At 45.4% G+C, this 25397-nt stretch overlaps 1 protein-coding gene across 3 annotated transcripts in view; it reads left to right on the top strand.

Annotated features, from left to right (window-relative positions):
- The window catches only part of LOC127604226 (carbonic anhydrase-related protein 10), a 60694-nt gene that overhangs the window by 13383 nt on the left and 21914 nt on the right, over positions 1-25397 (top strand). For 2 of the 3 annotated variants that reach the window (XM_052071251.1, XM_052071250.1), the window contains exons 3-6: positions 5496-5638; positions 8271-8456; positions 21327-21422; positions 24508-24580. In XM_052071251.1, coding sequence (XP_051927211.1) covers positions 5496-5638; positions 8271-8456; positions 21327-21422; positions 24508-24580 — 498 coding nt within the window. The remainder of the gene's footprint in view (positions 1-5495; positions 5639-8270; positions 8457-21326; positions 21423-24507; positions 24581-25397) is intronic. The other variant, XM_052071252.1, reaches the window with a different exon arrangement.

Here is a 25397-nt window from a genome sequence, read left to right as displayed (position 1 = left end):
TTTAGCCATCGTACAATGTTCTCACGTTTTTCGATCAATCATCACCTAGAAATCCATCAAAGTCCTCATCCTCTGTATCAGAAGCAGAGGACTGCACATCTCAGTTGTCATTGAATGCATCACATGCTAGTGTGAGTTGCTACGCATTGCCGAGCGGAAAGAAGGAGTAGCAACAGCAAAGTCAACATTTCTCTCGTGTGAAGCTTTCCCACATTTGAAAGTAAAGAACAGAGCGAAACATGGTGGCAGCTCGTGTGTGTGTAGAAAGAATTGAACAATTGTGCAAGTACCGTAATCCATCAAAAACGCCGCGTTCCCTCTCGTTGTTGCGTATTGTGGCGTAACTCGCCAAGCGCTGCCTCTCACTCTTTGTAAAGTTGTGTTTGCCACCGATCATCCATTGTTCCCATGCCGTTTGCAACTTTACTTTGAACGCCCGGTTGATGCCAATGTCCAGCGGTTGGAGTTCTTTAGTCAAGCCTCCGGGAATAACGGCAAGCTCAGAGTTCATTTGCTTGACTTTTTTTTTTCACCGCTGCTGTGAGATGGGCACGCATGCCAAAAGCATAACCGGTGGCTTTAAGTTTGAACTGAGCTTCGTAGGCGTGCGTGTCTTTTTGTCGAATTTATTTTCAGGGGTTCTTAGAAACCAAAACCGGAGTTGTTTTGCAACAAAGCACATTGCCACACTCTATACAAGTGTTGGTACTGTCTTGAGGCGTCCACTTACACGCCCACCCTTCACCATTGGCGGACTAGCTTGTCTGTCCTCTCTCTCCCTCTCTCTCTCTCTCTCTCCCTCTCCATATATGTATGTATACACGCCCACCCTTCCCTGATTGGCCGACTTCTTTCACAGTCACTTCCGCCTTTTCTCTATATAAACAGCGTGTCGGCAGTCAGTCAGATTTTAGAACTCAGCGCATATAAAGGACGCTCCGCACAATAAGGCGTACTGTCCATTTTGGAGAAAATTTAAGACTTTTAATGGCGCCTTATAGTCGTGAAAATACGGTACTCACATTCACACCTCTGGGCATTCCCCATCCATCAGTGAGAGAAATTATTGTAATTCAGATACTGCTGATGTTGGACATTTGCGTTTGTTATCGGCGTAGTTGATGATTTTAAAAGGGGTGCCAAACATTGTGCAATGCTTCCGAACCCGACTTAGGCAGCACCATGACAGAAAATGCGAGTTGTTCACTCAATTTCATTTGATGTATGGGTGCGATGTTAGACTACACTGCTTTTTTAAAACCCTGTGTCAATCAAGGAAGTTACATAATGGTGGAGGTGGGAAGTAAATAAGGGAATGTGTGTATTTATTGTACGGTGGGACTCGCTAACATTCACTTAAATGTACCCTGTACAGGATGTATCACTCAGCCACATGTATGACATGATAAATATGGTTAATAGCAGATGAAAAAGTTGCCTTCATCACATCAATTTTTTTTTCTATAAGCCACAGCGTGTGAAGCTAATTAGCCCAGGTGGTCATAATGACCTCCAAAAGAGTGGGAGGAACCAATCAATCTGGAGGCCACACCCAGAGCAGCAAGTGCCCATTCTAGAAGATCCAAAATATCTTAAAATATTTAGAAAGACGATACATATATTGTATATGGATACACACACTCTTACACATTTACATACAATGACTATGTACAAATATAATACAATCGACATAACAAATGACACCAATCATTTCAGGTCAAAGTCAATATTAGTCCATGATGAGTTAAGGTCTTAAAATGTGGATCCAGTGCTATCTTCTTGATAGGATAATTGGTAACTGATGATGTATTATGAGATATGGTGCCTCTGATGGGAATTTTATGTTTTACCTCTCAGAGGATTTGTAAAGCTGTCACAGCGATAGGTATAGATACATTGACTGTAACTGCCACAACAGAATGTACCCATCTTATCTCTGAGATTCCTTTCTCATTTGTACACTACCAAAGGGTGCTCCTCAAAAATGTCACTGAAACGTGCGTCAGATTGTAAAATAAGGCAATGATTAATGATAATGTTCTTGAATTTTTCTGTGCCTTTTGAATAGATTGTCAAGAACATTGTACAATTGCTTGGCTTTATAATGGGGTTAGCCCTCAGAAGATCCAACCTCGATTAACATTTTATTTTGTTGACATCATCATTCGGAATAAATTTTCTATAGCCCCTTTGTTCAAAATTCATCCTCATTGTGTTCATTCGGTTTTTTTTGTGTGTGTTCCTCTTTTAATGTTATCCTCTGTTTCTGATTTATAAGTCGCTTTCAGTTAAACTATTGAATACAGTACGTGTTGTGATGAGGCGACTTCTGTTTTTCTGCGAACCACGGTCTCTCGTGGCCAAAACGATTGACAGCCTCATGAAAAAAAAAAAAGTCAGCGAGAGAGAAGAACCCGTACCTGAAGAAATTACTGACATTTTAAGGCCCGACCGACCCGATTTTGGGGTCGGCTCGGGCGGCCCGATCTTACCTCTACTCTGAACCTGCCAAGAACCTCTTGTCTGGCCTTCCCCAATCCATCTTTGATTCTGGTTTTGATTTCTTATTTTGTTTCACATTTTCCTTGTGTTCTTTTGTTTGTGGCTTGAGGTTATTGTGCCCACCTTTGCTCATTTATCTTATCCCTTGTGTTACCTAATTAACTCCTTCTTCTCCTTATTTTTTGTTATTGTAAAGTGTCCTTGGGTGTCTTGAAAGGTGCTTGTAAATAAAATGTATTATTATTATTATTATTGCCTTGTTCAGGTGTTCCTTGTTGTCTCGTCAGTTTGTTTGTGTCTAGTTCCTTGCTCTCTTTCATCATTGTTGTTTCATTGTCTTTGTCACTGCTGTTTTTTTTTGCTGTCTCATTCCACATCGAGCTAGTTAGCTAGTGTTTGTTTAGTTACTTTGATTCATGTTATTTTGGACTTTTGTTTCTTCAAAGTTTCTCGTTTATCTTTGAATTCTGATTTTGACACTGATTTTGAATCTCCACCAGGAGTCGCCTCACAAGCGGGGTTGTTCTGATTGTTCCTCCTCTTCCTGTTAATGTTTCAGTTGCTCTGCAGTTGTTGTAGCTCTTTTATGATTTGGTCCTTTATCATGTCATCCTGGATTAATATCTCACAGTATATAAACTCTGATTGCTCAGTGATACGTCCGTACATCGACTTTTCTCTCAGTGTCAGTTCTCATCTGTGTCTTCTGCATCCATGTACTTTTTATTTTCATAGACAAGGACTTCTGTGTCTGTAATTCTGTGTCATGTCTGCTTCTGGGTCCAAATTCTGCTCCTCACATGACAAAGTGCATTCAAGCAATAATTCAAAAATATCCCTCCATTTTATATTCTGCTTATCCTCACAAGCGTTGCGGGGCGTGTTGGGCCTATCCTAGCTGTCTTCAGGCAGCAGGCGGGGTGCCAATCGCGGGGCACACATAGACAAACAACCATCCACGCTCACACTCACACATTGGGACAATTTAAAGTGTTGCCACACATGTTTTTGGAATGTAGACCCTAGACATGTATGAAACATGGAAATCATGTTTTTGTTTCTCAGTCAAGCATTTCATCACAATGAAGCAATTGATTCATTGTGCTGCCCTTTCTATTTAGAGAGCTGTCATTCAAACAAACACGGCACTGTCAACTCTCAGCCAAAGACCATCAGTGGATTTTTAACAGTTTAAGCAACAAAAATTTGCATTCACTGAGAATGCTGATGAGAAGCCCATGTGTTTTCTTTGTACCGAGTCGAATGCGGAAAATTACCTGCTGAGGCACGTTCAAACAAACCCTTTTTCTTTGTCTTTTATTCAGCTTCTCCCCCTGAGTACGGCTACATAACAGATGAAAAATTAAAAAAAACAGTAGGGCAAACAAACAGGAAAAAAAGACAAGCTAGGAGTGAAGTCGGTTTATCTTCACTTGTTGCTGTGCTTCACAATAGAATGCAACAAAAGCAAATCTATGGACAAATGTTACACTGCTAACTTTTTTTTTCATGTTAATTTCTTTCAAAACATCCTCGGCTTGTTACCAGTTGAAGTATCAAGTAACCTGAGAAATTATATTCGAAATGACCATTTACTTTTTTTTTAAGACAACAGACTGGATCATGTGTTCAACTCGGTGGTGAGTTGTAAAATGTAATGGACTCTGCAATGTCGATTATAAGTTTTATCAGATCATCTTCCAGTTTTCGGCACTGACATAAATTACTTGTTGATATAGCCACAGAGCATGGTGACAGGCTATTACTGACTGAGATGGTGTGGTTTAGCATGGGGAATCCATCCATCCATTTTTTTAATGGCGTGCTGGTGCCTATGCCAGCTGTCTTTGGGCAATAGGCGGGAGACACCCTGAAATAGTCGCCAGATAATGGCAGGGCACACATAGACAAACATCCATTTGTGTTCACAATCACACCTAATTGGGCAATTTGGTGTCAGTTTAGGGGAGCTGTGGCATTAACCTCTGAGTCATCTCAAGAACAACATACAAAAACATTATAAATGCATCAAATTTTTCTTATTAATTCGACAGTACATTCAATGGAAGAGTTTAGTTCATTTTCTTTATTTTTCCTTCTAAACCTTAATTTACCTCATAAAACGGTTTCAAATTAGCTGTACTTTAAGTTAGAGAATGTACAGAATAACCAAGATTTAAAAGAATAGAGAGCCTGACCATAGAGTTGCAGGCATTCTGAAACCAAAACTGTATCATTTTAAAAAAAAATTGAAAGAAAGAAAAACATAAAATGCTCAGAATCTGGTGTTTTTTATAATCATGACAGAGGTGCAAAAAAATCTCCAGAACCCTTGTCTGAATATGTCCATCCATCCATTTTCCGAACCGCTTGATCCTCACTAGGGTCTGGAGCCTATCCCAGTTATCATCGGGCAGTAGGCGGGGGTCACCCTGAATCAGTAGCCAGCCAATCACAGGGCACACAGAGACGAACAACCATCCACCCCCACACTCACACCTAGGGACAATTTAGAGCGTCCAATCAGCCTGCCATGCATGTTTTTTGGAATGTGGGAGGAAACCGGAGCACCCGGAGAAAACCCACGCAGGCCCGGGGAGAGCATGCAAACTCCACACAGGAAGGCCGCAGCTGGAATCGAACTGTGAAGCCGACGTGCTAACTACTGGACTACCGGGCCGTCCTGTCTGAAAATGAACAACATGTAATATAAATTAGTTTTTGTTCTTCAATACCTTCGTCCAATTACGTGGGTTGTATGTAACTCCCCCAAGGAAATTCTGCCAAATGAACCAATGACAAAATCAGAATCAGGGGTCTAAGACTAATGGTCCGTGATACATTCCAAAGCATATTAACCCATACCAAGATACATACACCCTTCACGACAGTCATTCAGTGCTTTCAGCAAAAACATTTTGTTTCTCCACCTCAATGACTTATCTTTTGAATAATAACAAGATTTTGACACAAATGCTGCTTTTGTGTTCCAGTGCCTTCTTTCTGGGGCCTGGTAAACTCGGCTTGGAACTTGTGCTCAGTGGGGAAGAGGCAATCACCAGTCAACATTGAGACCAGTCACATGATCTTTGACCCTTACCTCACATCTATGAAACTAAACACTGATGGAAAAAAGGTACAGGTGTATTCATAGCTGTTCACTGTTCACTTTTTCTTTGTCGGCTCTTGTTGCCAAGCACCCATCCCTCTTCCTGTCCGTTTGTCTGCTCTTCACCTTCACCTCTTTTCTCCTCCAACTTAATGGACAAATTGTGCCATAAAAACAGCCATTACAGTCGTCATGTTATGTCTCCATTTAGGGTGAATGAGAGCCAGTAAGAGCCTAGCCGAGAGGCAGCTATAGCTACTTTGGAAGAAGCAACGCTTGTTTAAACAAAATGGAAGCTGTACAGCTTGTTTAAGTGCACAGACACAGCGGTGATGAAGAGAGGACCTAATGCCGATGGTTAAGCTAAGAAACAAAAATAAAAACACTCAGCTAATCGCAGGGCACACAGAGATAAACAGCATTCACGCTCACAATCACACATAGAGACAATTTGGAATGTTCCATTAACCTGCCATGTATGTTTTTGGAACATGGGAGGAAACCGGAGTACCCGGAGATAACCCACACTAGCACGGGGAGAACATGTAAACTCCTCACAGAAAAGTGGAACCGGAATCAAACCCTGCACCTCTACACTGTGAGGCCGGTGTGCTAACCAGTCTCCCGCTGTGCTGCCCGTTTTTTTTTTCAAATAAATGCCGAAAAATTCTAGTCAAGTCAAATCAAACATATTGATATCATCCCGTTTCAATAAACATCGAGGGAAAATGATAAATCTGGAGGAGGGGCCACGGTTAGGTGATTCCCCCTTCCCCCTTCCAGTATGACCATGCTGCAATGGATGTTGAATGGGCAACGTTTAATTGGATTGGATTGGATTGGCCTTTATTGTCATTACACGTTCGTGCAAGGAAAATTTCACTTAACAGGCACGCTCTGCACAAGAAACATGAAAAACAATGACGAACATGGGATACAGTGCAAAGGGCCTGTCGGTACTCGCTATGTACAGCGCCCCGAGATCTTAGTTGAGAAAGTAAAACACTAGGGAAGGAGAGGGGGAAAAAAATCATGCTCAAACTATCCTCTTCTGTGGATAATTTAAGTCTAGGAGAAAAAAATGCCCAGCACATCAAAAGCATATGACAGTTACAAGACATGACATGAAATAAGGGGGCGGATGGATGGGGGTGGGGGGAGCGCGACGCGGCCCGACCGGCGAGCTGTCAGTCCATTTCGGCGCTCAGCAGATCAGTCTCGTCGTGGGGGAAAAACCAGGAACAACGAAGACGGTGATGACAAGGGTGTGTATGCGTGTGTGATTGTCTGGTTGTGTGTGCGTATCAGGCCGCAGCTGCTTCGTCAAGGTCTGCTCATGGAGACAGTCCTGGCTTATCAGTCCATGGCCGAGAAGGAGGGGGTGATGATGGGGGCACTAACTTCCGTGCGTACTTCCATCCAGGGTAAAGGATCCAAATAGCGTTGTTTTGGAGGGACAGCCGCCAACAATTTCAGACCGTGGTCTGTTTACTCTTCACTGGCGCCGATCAGCCAAATACGCAATTTCTTTTCGAAGCGCGGATTCAAACTTCTCCAAATTGATCTCCATCTTACAAGACGCTCCAAAACCGCATCCATTTGCGGTTGAGCTCAGTCATAGGTTGAGTCTGAGTGTTGTACATCTGCGCCATGCCGTCCCAAAAAGACCAGCAGCTTCTGCACTTCCAATAAAGCCGCTCCCGTCGGATGAATTTTACGATAGATCAGGAAACTGCTCACACCAGCAGCATACCTGCTATCAGAAGGCTGATAATGTAGATGTCTTCCACCTCCTCAACGGACAGTATTGACAGGCACACCATTCTCTGCTTCCTCCAGGGATCTAGGGTGTACAGCAAATGTCCCGAGGGGTAAGTGGGTTCCCCACTGCCTGCTCTTCTCATCGAGAAAATTATGTTGATTGCATCAAGAGACCAGCCAACCAATTCCATGGTTTGTTTTTAGGATGAAAATACGGCGGGGGCTAGGAAAAGACAGCACAAGGACAGGAGCAGAGCAAAAAAGCGCCCGCCTTTGTCGAGAGCCAAGCAGAAATGTTAGTTAGAATAATGTAAGAGCCCATTTAATTGAGGAAATGTTGCAGGAAGACGCTTTTGAAGAGGTGGGTGCGCCTCAAAACCCAGCCTTGTTTGTCAATGAAAAAATCACTACAGCAGCACCTCCAAGTAGGTGGTCCACCAGATCAGTCGATGCAAGTTTTGTTCAGATACAGCGACATGTAATTGGCTCGCCGTCTTGACTACTACTACTACTATTGTATCGACCAGTTACAGTTGGGGCATTTTTGGTTGTGATAGGCAAACCAAAACATATCTTTACTGACACAATCGACAAACAACTCTTGTCAAAGGGAGATAAACCATAGATAACCTGTTTCAAAATGTCATTGCGTTACGTTATAGGATCTTTCAGACATGCGTAAATAGAATCCCTTGTTTACACAATATTTTGAAAACAGAAAGGTTTTTACTCATTTACCATTGAATGAATATGAGTAAAATAAAATCTTATTTTAATTAAAAACTTTCATATGAAGTTAAATGTCACTTGAATTCCATTGTCAAATTTTTCACATTATTCATATTTCTGACTGGCTTCCCCCACCCCCTTTCCTATCAATTCCTTTTCCATTCATTAGATGAGGGGGACAATGTATAACACTGGTCGCCATGTTTCTGTGCGACTGGACAAGGAGCATCTGGTTAATATATCCGGCGGGCCTATGATGTACAGCCATCGCCTGGAGGAGATTCGACTCCACTTTGGTAGTGAAGACAGTCAGGGCTCTGAACACCTGCTGAATGGCCAGGCTTTCTCTGGAGAGGTGAGTGCAACGTGTGTACATTGTGTGCCGTCTGTGAATGGGATGTCTGAAACTGGATTTTTAAAAAATTGCTTCTGTCAAGCTAAAATGCAAAAGGTTTGGTGAGCTGATACACCCAACCGACCCATAGCTCGTGACCATAGATGAGGGTTGGGACGTGGATCGACCGGTAAATTGAGAGCGTCGCCTTTTCGCGCAGCTTCTTGACCACGACAGACCGATACAACGTCTGCATCACAGCAGACGCTGCACCGATCCGCCTGTCGATCTCTCGCTCCCTCCTGCCCTCACTGGTGAACAAAACCCAAAGATACTTAAACTCCTCCACTTGGGGCAAGATCTCCTCCCCGACCCGGAGAGGGCACTCCACCCTTTTCCGACTGAGGACCATGGTTTCAGATTTGGAGGTGCTGATCTTCAGCCCAACCACTTCACACTCAGCTGCAAAACACTCCAGTGAGAGTTGGATAGCCCTGCTTGAAGGAGCCAACAGTAACACATCATCTGCAAAAAGCAGAGATGCAATACTGAGGCCACCAAAACGGACCCCCTCAACGCTTCGGCTGCGCCTAGAAATTCTGTCCATAAAGGTGATGAACAGAATCGGCGACAAAGGACAGCCTTGGCAGAGTCCAACCCTCACTGGAAACGATTCCGACTTATTGCCGGCAATGCGAACCAAACTCTGACATCGGCAGTATAGGGACCGAACAGCCCGTATCAGGGGGCTCGGTACCCCATACTCCCGAAGCACACCCCACAGAACTCTCCGAGGGACACGGTCAAAAGCCTTCTCCAAGTCCACAAAACACATAAAGACTGGTTGAGCGAGTTCCCACGTACCCTCTAGGACAGTGTTCCTCAACTAGAAATGCTGTCGGTCCACTTCTTTTTTTTATTTTTTATTTTTAATAAGACCAAGGTCCGGGCCCATGCACGGCGGTCATGGGGAGCAGGGCTATATGCCCATTTAGTATGGTCAAGCCAAGCTTATACAAATCAACACTCCTCACAACCAACCAATAATGGGGTGCATGAAAATAACAATTATTCACTTTGCCAGTACATAGCAAATAAAGAGAGATATTGTGTTGAGGCACAGGAACTCTTTTATTTTGTTAAGTTGTGCCTGCTTAATAATAGAAATAGCCATTTTAGGGAAATAAGTCATTTTTACTTTAACTTTGTTAAACAGTAGTTGTCTTTTTCCCTTAATTTAACAAAAACAAAACAAAATACTCATTTTACCAAAATAAATACTAAACATGAAAACAAAAATACCCTTTTCATTTGTACAATTCCCCTTTTCACATCCCCTCTGAAATCACTGAAAAATATATCAGAAGAGGAGTTAAGAACCATTTTAAATACTGACACAAGAGAGCACAGGAATGTGCAGTGCTGTTCTTCCACTGAAGGTGAATGCAATGTCTGAGGTATGCAAATGTTATTTGAGGACGCCATTGTGATGTTCATTTACCATGTTGCGGTGTTCTGCTGTTAAACGGCTGCAAAGATCCCCGGGTAGATGGAGCAAAACTGCACACAATCGAAACCTCCCGCGATTCGTCTTGTCTAATTGTCTGTGTGCGGCTCTCCTGGGCTGAAGCTGTGAGCACACTGTGGCGTTGCGCATGCGTCTGTTTCCTGACACAATCATCCATTTTAAATGCGTGTGTATTGGGATAGACGTGTGCTGATGCTTATGGATGGGCACACCTTAAGTTCAGAGGAGCCAATCAGCTCAGCGTATATTCTGACGCTTATGTATGGGCACACCTTAAGTTCAGAGGAGGCAATCAGCGCATCGTTATCGCCGACATGCCCTGCTCAGCTAGGGTCTTCAGTTAGTCAAACATCATACACACAAAGTCGCGCTGCTGCGGTCCTCTGCAACACATCTGTTAGTGCACGCAAAGAATACAACGGATAATTTTAACAAGCGATCGCGGTAATGTGCAGATTATAGTCCAAAAATATAAAATGTGTAATGTAAAAATCACATTGTAATTTATTACTTTATAAAATTTGCCGAGGGTCCGGACAGAGGAGGTCCGGACAGAGGAGGTCGGCGGTCCGGTCGTGCATCGCGGTCCGCCAGTTGAGGAAGACTATTCTAGGACCCTGCTAAGGGTGTAGAGCTGGTCCACAGTTCCACGGCCGGGACGAAAACCACACTGCTCCTCTTCAATCTGAGGCTCGACTTCCTCATGGACCCTCCTCTCCAGCAGCCCTGAATAGACCTTACCAGGGAGGCTGAGGAGTGTGATCCCTCTGTAGTTGGAACACACCCTCCAGTCCCCCTTTTGAAAAAGAGGGACCACCACCCCGGTCTGCCAATCCAGAGGCACTCTCCCCGATGACCACGCGATGCTGCAGAGGCGTGTCAACCAGGACAACCCCACAGCATCCAGAGCCTTGAGGAACTCCGGGCGGATCTCATCCACCCCTGGGGCCTTGCCACCGAGGAGCTTTTTAACCACATCGGTGACTTCAACGACAGAGATAGGAGAGCCCACTTCAGGGTCCCCAGACTCTGCTTCCTCCAAGGAAGGTGTGTTGGTGGAGTTGAGGAGGTCTTCGACGTATTCTGACCACCGGTTCACTACGTCCCGAGTTGAAGTCAGCAGCGTCCCATCCCCACTGTACATAGTGTTAGTGGTGCACTGCTTCCCCCTCCTGAGACGTCGGATGGTGGACCAGAATTTCCTCGAAGTGGGCTTCCATGGCCTCACAGAACTCTTCCCCCGCCCGGGTTTTTGCCTCGGCGACCACCGAAGCTGTGTTCCGCTTAGCCAGTCAATACCCGTCAGCTGCCTCTGGGGTCCCATAGGCCATAAAGGCCCGATAGGACACATTCTTCAGCTTGACGGCATCCCTTACTGATGGTGTCCACCAGCGAGTACGGGGGTTGCCGCCACTATAGGCACCAACCACCTTACAGCCACAACTCAGATTCGCCGCCTCAACAATAGAGGCGCGGAACATGGTCCATTCGGACTCAATATCCCCCGCATTCCCCAGGACATGGGAAAAGGTGGGAGTTGAAACGCTTTCTGACAGGGGATTCCGCCAGACGCTCCCAACAAACCCTCACAATACTTTTGGGTCTTCCAGGCATCTTCCCGCACCATCGGAGCATACTCACCACCAGGTGGTGATGAGTTGACAGCTCCGCCCCTCTCTTCACCCGAGTGTCCAAAACATGCGGCCTCAAATCCGATGATACAACCACAAAGTCAATCATCGAACTGCGGCCGAGGGTGTCCTGGTACCAAGTGCACATGTGGACACCCTTATGTTTGAACAAGGTGTTCGTTATGGACAGTCCGTGACGAGCACAGAAGTCCAATAACAACACACCACTCGAGTTCTGATCGGGGGGGCCGTTCCTCCCAATCATGCCCTTCCAGGTCTCACTGTCATTGCCCACGTGAACATTGAAGTCCCCCAGCAGAACAAGGGAGCCCCCAGCCGGAATACTCTCCAGCACGCCCTCCAAGGACTCCAAAAAGGGTAGGTATGCTGAGCTGCTGTTTGGTACATATGCACAAACAACGGTCAGGGCCCGTCCCCCCACCCGAAGGCGGAGGGAGGCAACCCTCTCGTCTACCGGTGAGAACCCCAATGTACAGGCACTGAGCCAGGCAATGAGTATGCCCACACCTCCTCTGCACCTCTCACCGTGAGCAACTCCAGAGTGGAAGAGAGTCCAACCCCTCTCGAGAGAACTGGTAACAGAACCCAGGCCGTGTGGAGTTAAGCTCGACTATATCTAGTCGGAACTTCTCTACCTCGCACACCAGCTCGGGCTCCTTCCCTGCAAGAGAGGTGACATTCCTACGTCCCCCCGTCGGCTAATGGTGATGCAGCCTGTGATGCCCTGATGACTGTCGTGAACAGGCTGCAAACACAGTCTCCCAACGCCCTGCTGATCATCTCTGGGAACTTCAACCATGTCTCTCTGTCATCCTCCCTTTCAACCTTCACGCAATATGTAACCTGTGCCACTAGAAACAATAACATCTTGGACTTGTTTTATGCCAATACCAAGGAGGCATATAACCCCCCCCCCCCCATCCCCCTTTGGAAGAGAGCCTGTGTACAAACCACTGGTGCACAGGCACCAATTGTGACCCAAATGGTCAGGAAATGGTCCACAGAAGCTGAAGATGCTCTGCGGGACTGCTTCGACACAACAAGGCGGGAACTCTTCAGCGAGGTTATTGGGGAGGTCATTGATGCTGGAGGGGCCTGAAAACCATCTCAGGCCACAACAGCCCAAAGACATTGACTGAGAAGGACAAGGACTGGGCAGATGAACTGAACCGTTTTTTCAACCGTTTCGACCAGACGTCTCTCCCTTCCCCCAACCACCAGCTGCACCCACTCTCACTGAGGACTTATTCTCCTCCCCCTCCTCTTTCGACCAGCTCTCAACAACCCAGTCTGTCACCTGGTTCCTGCCTGTCCGTCACAACAGAGTAGGCGAGGAACTAACTGACGAAGATGAATGTGAGGAAGGCAGCAGGTCCAGACAAGATCAGTTTCCGGCTCCTCAGGACCTGATTCTGACCAGCTGTGTGACATTGTCCAGCACTTGTTCAACCTGAGCCTGAAGCTGGGCAGAGCTCCACAGCTGTGGAAAACATTGTGCCTGGTCCCAGTGCCCAAGAACCCCCACCCTAAGGAGCTGATCAGCTACAGACCGGTGGCGCTGACGGCTCACCTGATGAAGACGCTGGAGAGACTCGTCCTCGCCCACCTTTGACCGCTGGTGAACTCATCACTGGCATCGGCATGGAAGACACCATTATCTACCTCCTCCACTCAGTGCTGTCACACCTGGAGAAGGCTGGGAGCACTGTGAGAATGATCTTTGATTTCTCCTGTGCCTTACTGCCTTACTGGGAGACGAACTGCAGAATGCCGGAGTGCACCACCATCTCACAGCATGGATCATAGTCACCTGTCACCTGTCACCTATCCCTTGACCTCGGTTGTGGTCGTTGGGGTGCCCGTGAAGACCCTTTCACCGTTTCTTTCCAACCGTCTCTGTTTTCTGCCTCTCTCTGGGACTTTGCGAAATCCAGGTTGGTCCACTCTCTGATGTTGTCCTCCCACCTCTTTTTCTGCCTTCCTCGTTTACGAGATCCTTGTACAGTTCCTTGTAGCACCGTCTTTGCAAGGCCTGATGATCTCGTAACATGGCCGTACCACCGTAACTTCCGTCTTTTTACGATGGTGAGTAGGTTGTCATGGTGTCCGATAGCTTGTTGTATCCTATTTTGAACTTCCTCGTTTGTTACATGGGATGTTTAATATCTTCCTGTAGCATCTCATCTCCATTGCAAGGATCTTTCTTTGGAGATCTGCTGTTAGTGTCCAGGTTTCACATGCATATAGGAAGATTGACATGACAAGGGAGCGTAGAAGGAGGATCTTTGAGCGCAGAGCTATGTTCTTATCTTTCCAGATGGTTTGGAGTTTTGCTATTGCTGTTGATGTTTGAGCAATTCTTGCCAACATCTCTGGCCTCGAGCCCTCGTCTGAGATAATAGAGCCTAAGTATTTGAATGACTGCACAGTTTCTAGTTTTTTCCCACTGACTCGGATATCAAGATTGATGCCTTGATCAGAATCAGAATCAGAATCAGAATCATCTTTATTGGCCAAGTATGTAGAACACACAAGGAATTTGTCTCCGGTATAACACGCTGCACTAGTATCATCGTAAACAACAAAATCATTGAACTATTTTAGAGTAACCACTAGTTTTGAAGTACCATTTTGTGGTGCAAGAAGAGTGACTGTCAGTGACTGTTTAAGGAGTTAATGGCTAGAGGGAAGAAGCTGTTTAAGTGTCTACTGGATTTGGTGCGCATGGATCTGTAGCGTCTGCCTGAGGGGAGTGGCTGAAAAAGGTGGTGGGCAGGGTGCGGGGGATCCAGGAGGATTTTCCGTGCCCTTGTCTTGATTCTTGCAGTGTGCAAGTCCTCAAGAGTGGGTAGGGCGGTGCCAACGATTTTTTCTGCCGTCCTAACTGTCCGTTGAAGTCGGATTTTGTCCTTTTTTGTGGCGGCCCCAAACCAAACCGTGATGGAAGAACACAGGATTGATTCGATGACTGCAGTGTAGAACGGTCGTAGCACCTCCTGTGGCAGGCCATGCTTCCTCAGCAGCCTCAGGAAGTACATCCGCTGCCGGGCCCTTTTCAGGATGGAGATGGTGTTGACTTCCCACTTCATGTCCTGGGAGACTGTGATTCCCAGGAACTTGAAGGTCTCGACGGTTGACACAGGGCAGTTGGATAGTGTGATGGGCAACTGAGGAGAAGAATGTTTCCTGAAGTCCACGATCATCTCTACAGTTTTGAGCGTGTTCAGCCCGAGGTTGTGTCGGCCGCACCAAAGCTCCAGCTGCTCCACTTGTTGGCGGTACGCAGACTCGTCACCGTCTTTGATGAGACCGATGACCGTGGTGTCGTCTGCGAACTTTATGAGTTTGACAGCTGGATCTGTTGAGGTGCAATCGTTTGTGTAGAGAGAGAAGAGCAGTGGCGAGAGGACACATCCCTGTGGGGCACCAGTGCTGGTAGTGCGTATTGATGATGTTGTTGCTCCCAGTCTCACCTGTTGTGTCCGTCCCGTCAGGAAGCTGAGGATCCACTGGCAGATCGTAGGGGACACACCGAGGTGGAGTAGTTTGGGGGTGAGGAGTTCCGGGATGATGGTGTTGAACGCAGAGCTGAAATCCACAAACAGAATCCTTGTGTAGGTCCCTGTGCTGTCGAGGTGCTCGAGGATGTAGTGCAGACCTATGTTGACTGCGTCTTCCACAGACCTGTTTGCCCGGTAGGCAAACTGGAGAGGGTCCAGCAGGGGTCCAGTGACGTTCTTTAGGTGATTCAGCACAAGGCGTTCAAAGGACTTCATGACCACAGACGTCAGGGCGACAGGCCTGTAGTCGTTCAGTTCCAATGTTGCCGATTTCTTGGGAACTGGGATGATGGTAGACTGTTTGAAGCAGGATGGGACCTCACACAGCTCCAGGGATCTGTTGAAGATTTGTGTGAAGACCGGAGCCAGCTGGTCAGCGCAGACTTTCAGGCAGGAGGGGGACACTTTGTCGGGCCCCGGAGCTTTCTTGATCTTTTGCTGCTTGAAGAGCCGTCTCACGTCCTGTTCGTGGATCTGTAGTGGAGAAAAAGAGGGTGGGGGGCTAGGTAGAGTGGTTTCTGGTAGAGGTGGGTGTGTGTGGGAAATGGGGGTGTCCTTTTCAAATCGGCAGAAAAACATGTTTAGTTCATTAGCAAGACCCTTATTGTTCACTGTTTGGGGGGATGGCATTCTATAGTTAGTGATTGCTTTCAGGCCATTCCATACAGATGCAGAGTCGTTAGCAGAGAACTGGTTTTTCAGCCTCTCTGCATAGCTTCTCTTTGCGATGTTAATTTCCTTTGTCAATTGGTTTCGGGCATGTTTGTACAGTGCCCGATCTCCATTTCTAAATGCGGCCTCTTTCTCTTTCCTGAGTTGCCTGAGTTTGGGAGTAAACCATGGCTTGTTATTGTTGAAGGAGCAGAACGACTTCGTTGGTACACACATGTCCTCACAGAAACTGATGTATGATGTTACAGTGTCTGTGTATTCATCCAGTGTGCCCGTTGAAGTTTCAAAGACGCCCCAATCAGTGCAGTCTAAGCATTCTTGTAGAGCTAGCTTTGCTTCATCTGTCCATTTTTTCACAGTCTTAACAACCGGTTTAACACATTTGAGTTTCTGTCTGTATGTAGGTATTAAGTGCATTAAATTGTGGTCAGAAAGACCCAATGCTGCGCGGGCGACCGATCGGTATGCATTTTTGATTGCTGTATAGCAGTGATCTAGAATCTAGAATGATCTTGATTGTTGTTGGTCATCAGCTTTGTTTTTTCGGCTGATATTTCCATGCCATATGAGGCAGCTGCTTCGTCCAGGTGTTCTACTAGTCGCTGTAACTCATCTTCTGTTCCTGCCAGTCCATCTATGTCATCAGCAAATCTGAGGTTGGTGATGTTTCTCCCTCCGATGGAGATTGTGCCTTCATGATGTTCAAGGGCATCTTCCATGATCCTCTCTAGATACAAATTGAAGAGGGTGGGTGAGAGTAGGCAGCCCTGACGCACACCGACTGTAGTTTTAAACCAATTGCCGATACTTCCATTCAGGAGGACAGCACTTGAGGCCTTTCCATACAGGTTTTCGATGATTCGGACGAGGTTGGCATCGATGTTATACTTGCGCATGGTGGTCCATAGGGCTGCGTGCCATACCCTGTCAAAGGCCTTTTTGACATCTATAAATACGTGGTATAGGTCTTTTTGGTGCTGTAGGTGTTTTTCGCAGATTAATCTTAAGTTAAAAATCTGTTCTGTGGTGCTGCATCCTGCTCTGAATCCAGCCTGTTCCTCAGCTATGATGTTCTCAGCTATGGGCTTCAGTCTGTGCAGAATGATCTTCAGCAGGACTTTGCTTGGGTGACTGATCAAGCTGGTAGTGCGATAATTTTCACACTGCTGTAGATTTCCTTTTTTCGGCAAGGTGATTATTAATGATTGAGTCCAGGGTGTTGGCCAGACTCCGGTACTCCATATATGGTTGCAAATTTTTGTGAGGGCTGTTATCATTGCCTCTCCTCCTGCTTGGACTAGTTCCGCAGGGATATTGTCTGCTCCGGCAGACTTTCCTTTTTTAAGTTTCTTGACGGCTAGTTCCACTTCTTCGCGCAGTCTTCTTCTTGTGGTGTTAGTGGACATTTGAGTACTGATGGGTCCCCAATTAGTTTGTAATTGTACAGGTCTTTGCAGTATTCTGTCCATCTGTCCAGGACATCCTTTTCTTCTGTGAGACATATTCCGGTCTTGCTTTGTATGCTGCTAGGTCTTCCTTTTTTCTTGGTGGTCAGGTCTTTTACCACTTGGAATGCTTTCTTTGTGTTGTTCTTATCTAGGCTTTCCTGTATCTCGCTGCACTGTTGTTCTATCCAGGCGTCTTTTGCTTTCTTCATTTCCTTCCGGACTCTGTTGTTGGCCTCCCGATACTTCTTTGCTCCCTCTAAATCCCTTTTTTCTTTCTTTAGGTCGCGTCTTTTATCACACAACTGTAAAATTTCGTTGGTGACCCATGGTTTTTTAGGATGTTGGTGTTTGCCCAATATCTTGTCAGCCGTCCCTGCAATTGCAGTGTTAAAGGTGTTGATGGCTTCTTCAATGTCCGTGTTCTCATCCAGGACTGTCAGGGCTGCAAAACTCCCTCCAATCATTGCTTGGAACTCTTCCCTGACTTTGGGGTCTTTTAGTTTGTCGAGGTTGAATCTCAGTCTTGTGAATCTGGGCTTGTTGATTCTTTTTAGTCTTGTTTTGAATGTCATCATTACTAGATCGTGGTCACTTGCTATGTCTGCCCCGGGGAAACTGAGGGTGCGGGCGATGTTTATTCCTGAGCGGAAGCGCTTAGGAACCATGATGTAATTAATCTGGTTATGAGTGTGACCATCAGGGCTGTGCCAGGTTTCTCTCCTAGAGGCTTTATGAGCACCGAAGGTGTTGGCCAGTGCTAAACTGTTGGTAGCAGCAAATTCCAGAAGCCGCAGTCCTCTCTCATTTGTTACAAGGTTGCAAGATGGTCCATATGTTCCCCTCCAATTTTTATAAGCATCTCTACCAACTTTGGCATTCCAATCGCCCTGTATTATTATTATGTCTTTCTTGTGCACTTCGTCTATAATTCCCTGGAGTTGGATGTAGAATTCTTCTACGTCCTCCTCACTATATGTTGATGTTGGAGCGTAGGCTTGTACCACAGTGATGTTGAAGGGTGCTGCCTTTAAGCGGATTGTAATTAGCCTGCTGGAGATTGGGCGACAGCCTAAGACTGTGCCCACAATGTTTTTGTATACCAAGAAGCTGACTCCTTCTTCATGAGTGTCTTGTCTTCCGATATACTGTAATACAGCTTGTGTCCTTCCTGCGTTGACATTTCCCCGATGTTTTTCCATCTCACTTCGCACAGGCCTAGAAGGTTCCAGTGATACCTGTCCATCTCATGGACTAGTTCTTCCAGTTTCCCATCTTGGTGTTATGTTCTTACATTCCATGTGCCAATCGTTATGTTTTCTCTGGATCATAGCTTGCTTCTGTTGTTGTCATTACCAGTCGCATACTTATCGTCTCCGCCCTGATATGTAACGGTAGACGCGGTCCTTGTTAACCCGGGCGTCGACCGAGCCGGTATGGAATCTTTGGTTGTAGTCTTCATCATGGCGATTCTTGGGCAGTTAGACCTGGCGGTGCCCATCTCCTCTCCAAGCCGTTGGCCACAGCCGATATCCCCCGGTACTTGGTGGCTCGCCTTGACCCAGGACACATGACCGTTGGGTTCTACTTGGAGCCCTTCCGCTCTGGCTGTTGACTTCCAAAAAAGTTCCTCCGCCCAGTGATGCAGTGTCAACATCACTCCCCTCACATGGTTCAGCCGGCCTGTTGAAGCCGTTGTCCGGGGTATGGCGCTTGGAGCCACATGTGAGAGATTTAGGAGATAGGTGAGGCCCAGTGATGCCCAGTGATGCCTGTCCACCTTTTCCGGGTGCAACAGCCAGACATCAAAGGTACTACCTCTACCCAGAGCCCCCTATACCCCATCCCCATGGATCATAGACTACCTCATAAACCGGCCGCAGTACCTGAAGGTGCAGAGCTGTGAGTCGGACAGGCTTCTCTGCAGCACTGGAGCGCCGCAGGGGACTGTTCTGGCTCCTTTCCTGTTCATCCTCTACACCTCGGACTTCAGACACGCCACGTCAAACTGCCACCTTCAGAAGTTCTCTGGTAACTCTGCGATTGTTGGCCTCATTGCAGAGCTGGACGATCGGGAGTACAAGGGACTGACAAAGGACTTTGTGGACTGCTGCCAGCAGAATCACCTCCAGATCTACCCTAGGAAAACTAAGGAGTTGGTTGTGGATTTCTGCAGGAAACAGTCCTCACCAGCACTGATGAACATCCAGGGTATGGACATAGAGAGGGTGACCTCCTACAAGTACCTAGGTGTTCTTCTCAACAACAAACTGGACTGGTCTACCTACACGGACACCCTGATTAGGCATTAGGATTAGGAAAGAACAGAGCCGCTTCTTCCTACTCAGGAAACTGAGGTCTTTTGGGGTTCAGTGGTCACTCCTTAAGACTTTCTATAACTCGGTGGTGGCCTCGGCCATCCATTATGGCATTGTCTGCTGGTCAGGCAGCATCTCGGCCCGGGACAGAAAGAGACTGGAGCGACTGGTCAGGAAGGCCAGTTCTGTCCTGGGCTGCTCCCTCGACACTCTGGAGGAGGTGGGCAACAGGAGTATGCTAACTAAGCTAAAAGCTATGATGGACAGTCCCGGACAGATACTGCCGCTCGTTCCTACCGACTGCTGTCAGGCTGCTGAATAACAAATAAATAAATAAATTATGTGAAAAACAATTGTAAATAGCACTGCGACCTTACCATATTTGTATTTATATTGCACTTAATTGAACAGTGTTTGTTAGGTTTTTTTTCTTCTTTCTACCCAGAATCTTGCTGCTGTAGACTGTAAATTTCCCCAGTGTGTGAGAAATAAAGGATATCCTAATCTTAGAGCTAGCTTCTGCAGCCGAGGATCGGCTTTGGCTGCTGCCCAGCTCACATTGCACCCGACCCCTTTGGCCCCTCCCATGGGTGGTGAGTCCATGAGAAGAAGGACCCATGTTGCCTCTTCGGGCTGAGCCCGGCCGGGCCCCATGGGTGTAGGCCCGGCCACCAGGCGCTCGCCAACGAGCCCCACCTCCAGGCCTGGCTCTAGAGGGGGGCCCCGGTGACCCGCGTCCGGGCAAGGGAAACTTAGATCCATTCATTGTAATCATCATCAGGGGTCTTTGAGCCGTGCTTTGTCTGGCCCCTCACCTAGAACCTGTTTGCCATGGGTGACCCTGCCAAGGGCAGAGAGCCCCAGACAATTTAGCTCCTATGATCATTGGGACACACAAACCCCTCCACCAAGGTGACGACTCATGGAAGGGAAACAAAACAATTTGGGAAACTTCTTTTTTCTGCTTAAAGAAGAGAGTCCAAACTTTGTTTATTTTTTTTGGTAGGCTCCATGTTTAATACAACAGCTTTATTTTTGCAAAATACGGTCTGTTTTCACAGACCACGCAGAAGATTAGGGAATTTTAGAAACAATCTCTTTTTTAACCTCAAGGCTTTCAATGATAAAAGTTACCCTCATTCATTTGTTTTTGTGCCATTTTCTGTACTGCTCCCGTCCTGATTTTTTTCTTGGTAGAACCTCGGCATCCAGTCGGCTTGTGCGTATAAGGCTGTTTTGTCTGGATCTCAGATTAAAAGTGAGTTGCTCCTGGTGGTCTGCAATTTACCAATCAGTCTTTTTGTGCACTGGCAACATTTTGAAGGTTGCCGAGCATAAAATGTTCAGAAACATGCTTGTGGAAATTCTCATACATTCTGATCATTTCATGCTCAGGGGTATTGAATCGAAAATGGACTGCCCGGTTTGTCTTAGAAAACATTTAGCCGCTCATCCGAGTAAGCTCATCAGTTCATCCAACAAGGCTTGGTTAGGTCTGCACCAATTTTAGGCTAGTGCTGCCGTAACCAACCTTCTTGTATGAACTGTTGAAGCCTTCTCAGAAGAGAGCTGAAACATCTTTTCACCGTAGGCAACCAAACAATCCTGTTGCACTTGATTTATTGCCTTGAGAAAGGGATTTATAATTTCATAAAATCTCAATCTGTAGTGGTTTACTGTTCATGCATGTATTCTTTCTCTCACATTCTTTTTCAGGTTCAGCTGATTCACTACAATCACGAGTTGTATACAAATTACACCGAAGCTGCCAAGAGTCCCAATGGACTCGTCGTGGTGTCCATATTCATGAAAGTGAGTCTCAGATTCCTGTTTAATATATCCCAAATGCCTCCAAAGGTAGATTGTATATGGTGACTCTTTGTTTCTTGATGTTACAGTTGCTATGCAGTTACCGTGGTCCTCTATTTTTTCATATACAGTTGGCTTACTGTCTTACGGTATATACTGTAAGCTCGAGCTAATCAGTCACACCTGGACAGTATGTCAAGCTTTCCCCTGTCAGAATGCCAGCTCTCCTCTGTGTCTTATGCATCCAGCCCCTGCTCTCCGTAGTTGCTTTGTATTTACAGTGCTGTGGAAAAATACTTGTCCCCTTCCTGATGTCTGTGTTCTTTGCATGATTTATCACACACAAAGGTTTCAGTTCATTCAACCAGTTTTAACATCACACACAGTCAACCCAAGGAAATACAAAATGCAGTTTCTAAATGCTAATTTATTTATTAAGGCACAAAAAAAAATTCTAACCTGTTTGTTCCGATGTGAAAAAGTAATCGCCTCCTTAAACTATGAATGAGTTGTGCCTCCCCTGGCAGCAATAACTGAAATCGAGCATTTGCGATTATTGGTGATCAGTTTTTCACATCGCTGTGGAGGAATTTTGGCCCACTCTTCTTCGCAGAATTGCTTCAACTCCGTCAAGAGCAGGGCTTGATGTAGAAGGCATAGAAGAAAGCTTGATGTTCTGACAAAGTGGAACCAAACAACCTGGGCTTGAATACTGAAACACATCAGGCCATTTCAATTTGACTCAACTGTATTTATTGAGCACTCTAAAACAGGGGTGCCCAAACTTTTTGGATCGAAGATCTACTTTTCGATCAATTAACCTCCCGGGATCTACCCTTACCGCCACGCGCATGCGCACGCGCACACCCGCACACTAGGGATGTGAATCTCACCACTGAGGACAATTCGATACACATCACGATCCACTGCCAGCGATGCGATACTTAAACGATACATGGAATTTTCTGGCGATACGATGCGATACGTTTCACCGTCGTCACGATGCGATACGATTCGATACACATTAAGTTCAAATCAATGCGATCCGATACGATACAATGCAATTTGTTGCGATATTGTGCAATTAAACATGATGCAAATAAGCAAAGAAAAAAAGCTTTTAAAAAGATGGAATTCAGTATGGTATTACAAAAAGGATACCACTTTATTCCTTATAAAGAGTAGAACTTGTAAAACAACTTATTTAAGCCCTTTCACAATTGGGTTTTGTGCAAAGAAAATGTAAACAATTTGGCACCTGAGACTCACAGCTGTTGCTATAGTGTAAACACAAACAGACTATTCTCACTGAGTGTCTTATATGAAATATAATAATAATATATATATGTATATGAATCTATAGCGCAAGATGTCCACCCATCCACTGTAAGTGCAACTCTTTGCGCACTGTTCAGCGACACAGTAATCTCACTTCTCACTTTGTTGTACACATCGGGAATATGTTTGTAAGTGAACACAGACCTGTCTGGTATTTTATACCTGGGTTCCAAAACGTGCACGAGCTGTCTGAAACCCTCGTTGTCCACCACTCTAAGGCTGGAGGTCTTTGCATATGAAATAAGCAGTGACCTTAGTTATAGCCATTGCGCGGTCACAGTGAGTTGCAAGGGGACTCCCGAAATAAGAGGCAATTTTTTTCTGATCCTGACCTGGTTTACCAAGAGTTTCTCCGGTGTCCGACGAGGAACTGGGCGTGGAAGCGGGGGAGCGGGAGGGAAACTTGTCGGTGATCTGGTGCCATCGTTTTAAGTGGGTCTGCATATTTGTGGTTCTGCCGTTGTATGGCTTCTTAGTGCGACATTCCTTGCAAATTACGGAGGTTTTATCAAGCTTTCCGTCTTTCTTTTCGAAGCCGTAGTATTTCCAAACATAAGATTTGAATGTTGCGGCTGCATTAAATATAGTAGTTTCCTTGCTGCTGCTTGCGCTAACTTCCATAATGTTTCGCTAGTTGTGTGTACTGGACTGTATGTGACGCACGGCTACCATCCGTATTCAACACAAAACGCAAAGCAATGATGGTGCATTCATTGCGCCTAGGAAAGTGCAGATAGGTGACGTTTAACATGAATAAAACGGCGCTTGAATCGGATTTTACCGATACCCATCAATGCATCGTGATGAATCTCGATTTCACCGGTCAATCGCGTCGTACCCAGTGAATGAGCCGATGCACTCGGATCGCGCACGTGCGCATCGATGTATCGATTAATATCGATTATTTTCCACACCCTTACCGCACACACACACACGCGCACGCCATGATGAGAAACAGCCTGAAATGGAGGCATGCGACGCACTTTTGCAGCCTGTTAACTATCGTAGCTCACACGTACGGTTTTAAAGTGCTTCCCTGGGCACTCCTACATTCCTATTCTTTGCGCGTGCTCTCGGTGAATTGAACACGAAGCAAACTGAATGAGAATCATGATGATAAAAGATAGAGCGCAACAGCTCTGATCACAAGCTGCAATTGCAAACTGCTGAGCGCTAACAACTTCCGGTGATGTAATCACGCGCCACTGTAAATTTAAGGTTTACCTGCTTTATTTAATTTTTAAAATATTTTTTGGTGAAAATGAGACTGATAAGATTATTAGTGTGCAGTGTATATTAACACAAAAATATATATTACTGAGATGTACAAAGACACAAAAATGGTTGTTTTTTTTCTTCTCGACACTCCTCGGATCTACTTGGGACCTGTCTTAGATCTACCGGTAGATCAGATCTACCTAATGGGCACCCCTGCTCTAAAACAACTACTGGTACATACAAAGCGATGTACACGGAGCAAAAATCATAAAGACGGATTTATACAATCAATTAATAACACAAAAACTGTAAACAACACAAAAAACAAAATCGGGTGTCTCGTGCTGAGTCGAAAGCCAAAGCATACACACGCACACACACACACAACAAACGCTCCCACAAAGATGATTCTGAGATGCATTAATTTTGCAGTTGAATCATTGCACTTGTCATAATAAAATCTGTAATAAAGAGAAAATCTGTGCTATTCGTTAACTACCTTTCCCTCTCTATTTCTGTTTTTTTTATCCAGGTAGCTGAAACATCTAACAATTTCCTGAATCAATTGCTGAATAGAGACAGCATCACAAGAGTAACATATAAAAGTAAGTCGTTTTTTTTGTCTTCTCATAGTCAACTGCATTATTCGATTTAAGATGCTTGCTTTTCTGAAATATTTTGAAATAGAATATTTCATTATTCATTATTTCTTGATTCTCTTCCGTTGTTACTTGAATTCAAAGTGATTCTTTGACTTCTCCAGTAGTAGATTGGTATGATATTACAAGATTTCTAGAGCTGAAAGGTTTACTGTGGATGTGACAGGAGGACCATTCAGCTGCAAAGTGCAGTGGCGCCTATAGATAAGTGTTGATTTCATTTCATGACCACACTCCTGACTCAAAAGACGCATAATCTAACTGTAATTAATGGAAAGCCCATTAATAAGGAAAGTCACACTCGATAATATTGGACTTTAGAAAATTAATTCATTCTGAAAGATGTTTTTTGCGTGTGAATGCCTTAATCAGTTCCAACCCTCCTCAAATTTTGACATAAATCTTTTCTAAATCATAAAAATGCATTAAAATATGGAACAAATACATGTTGAGATTATTAGTTTAGTTTATTAATTAGATTATTGCGCAATAAATGAGAGCTGTACATAATGTAAAAAAACAAAGAATAAAGAGTACAAATTATGCTCATTTAACTTTTAACTGCGTCCTCATCGTTCTTTTTTTTGCCCTCTTTAGTTGCCGTAGTCAGAAGTGTTTTTTGCCTGGCGTTTTGGAAAAACAACTGATCCAAGTACGTTTGCTTTTGTCGGCTTTTATCAATCCTTTGAAAATGTCCAAGGCAAACAGCATAGTGAGCGATCGCCCGACAGGTGAACACTTTTTCTGGGTGATTCACATTTAC

This window comes from Hippocampus zosterae, chromosome 7, assembly GCF_025434085.1.
Source record: "Hippocampus zosterae strain Florida chromosome 7, ASM2543408v3, whole genome shotgun sequence".
NCBI lineage: Eukaryota > Metazoa > Chordata > Actinopteri > Syngnathiformes > Syngnathidae > Hippocampus > Hippocampus zosterae.
This window is presented reverse-complemented; position numbering and strand designations above follow the sequence as displayed.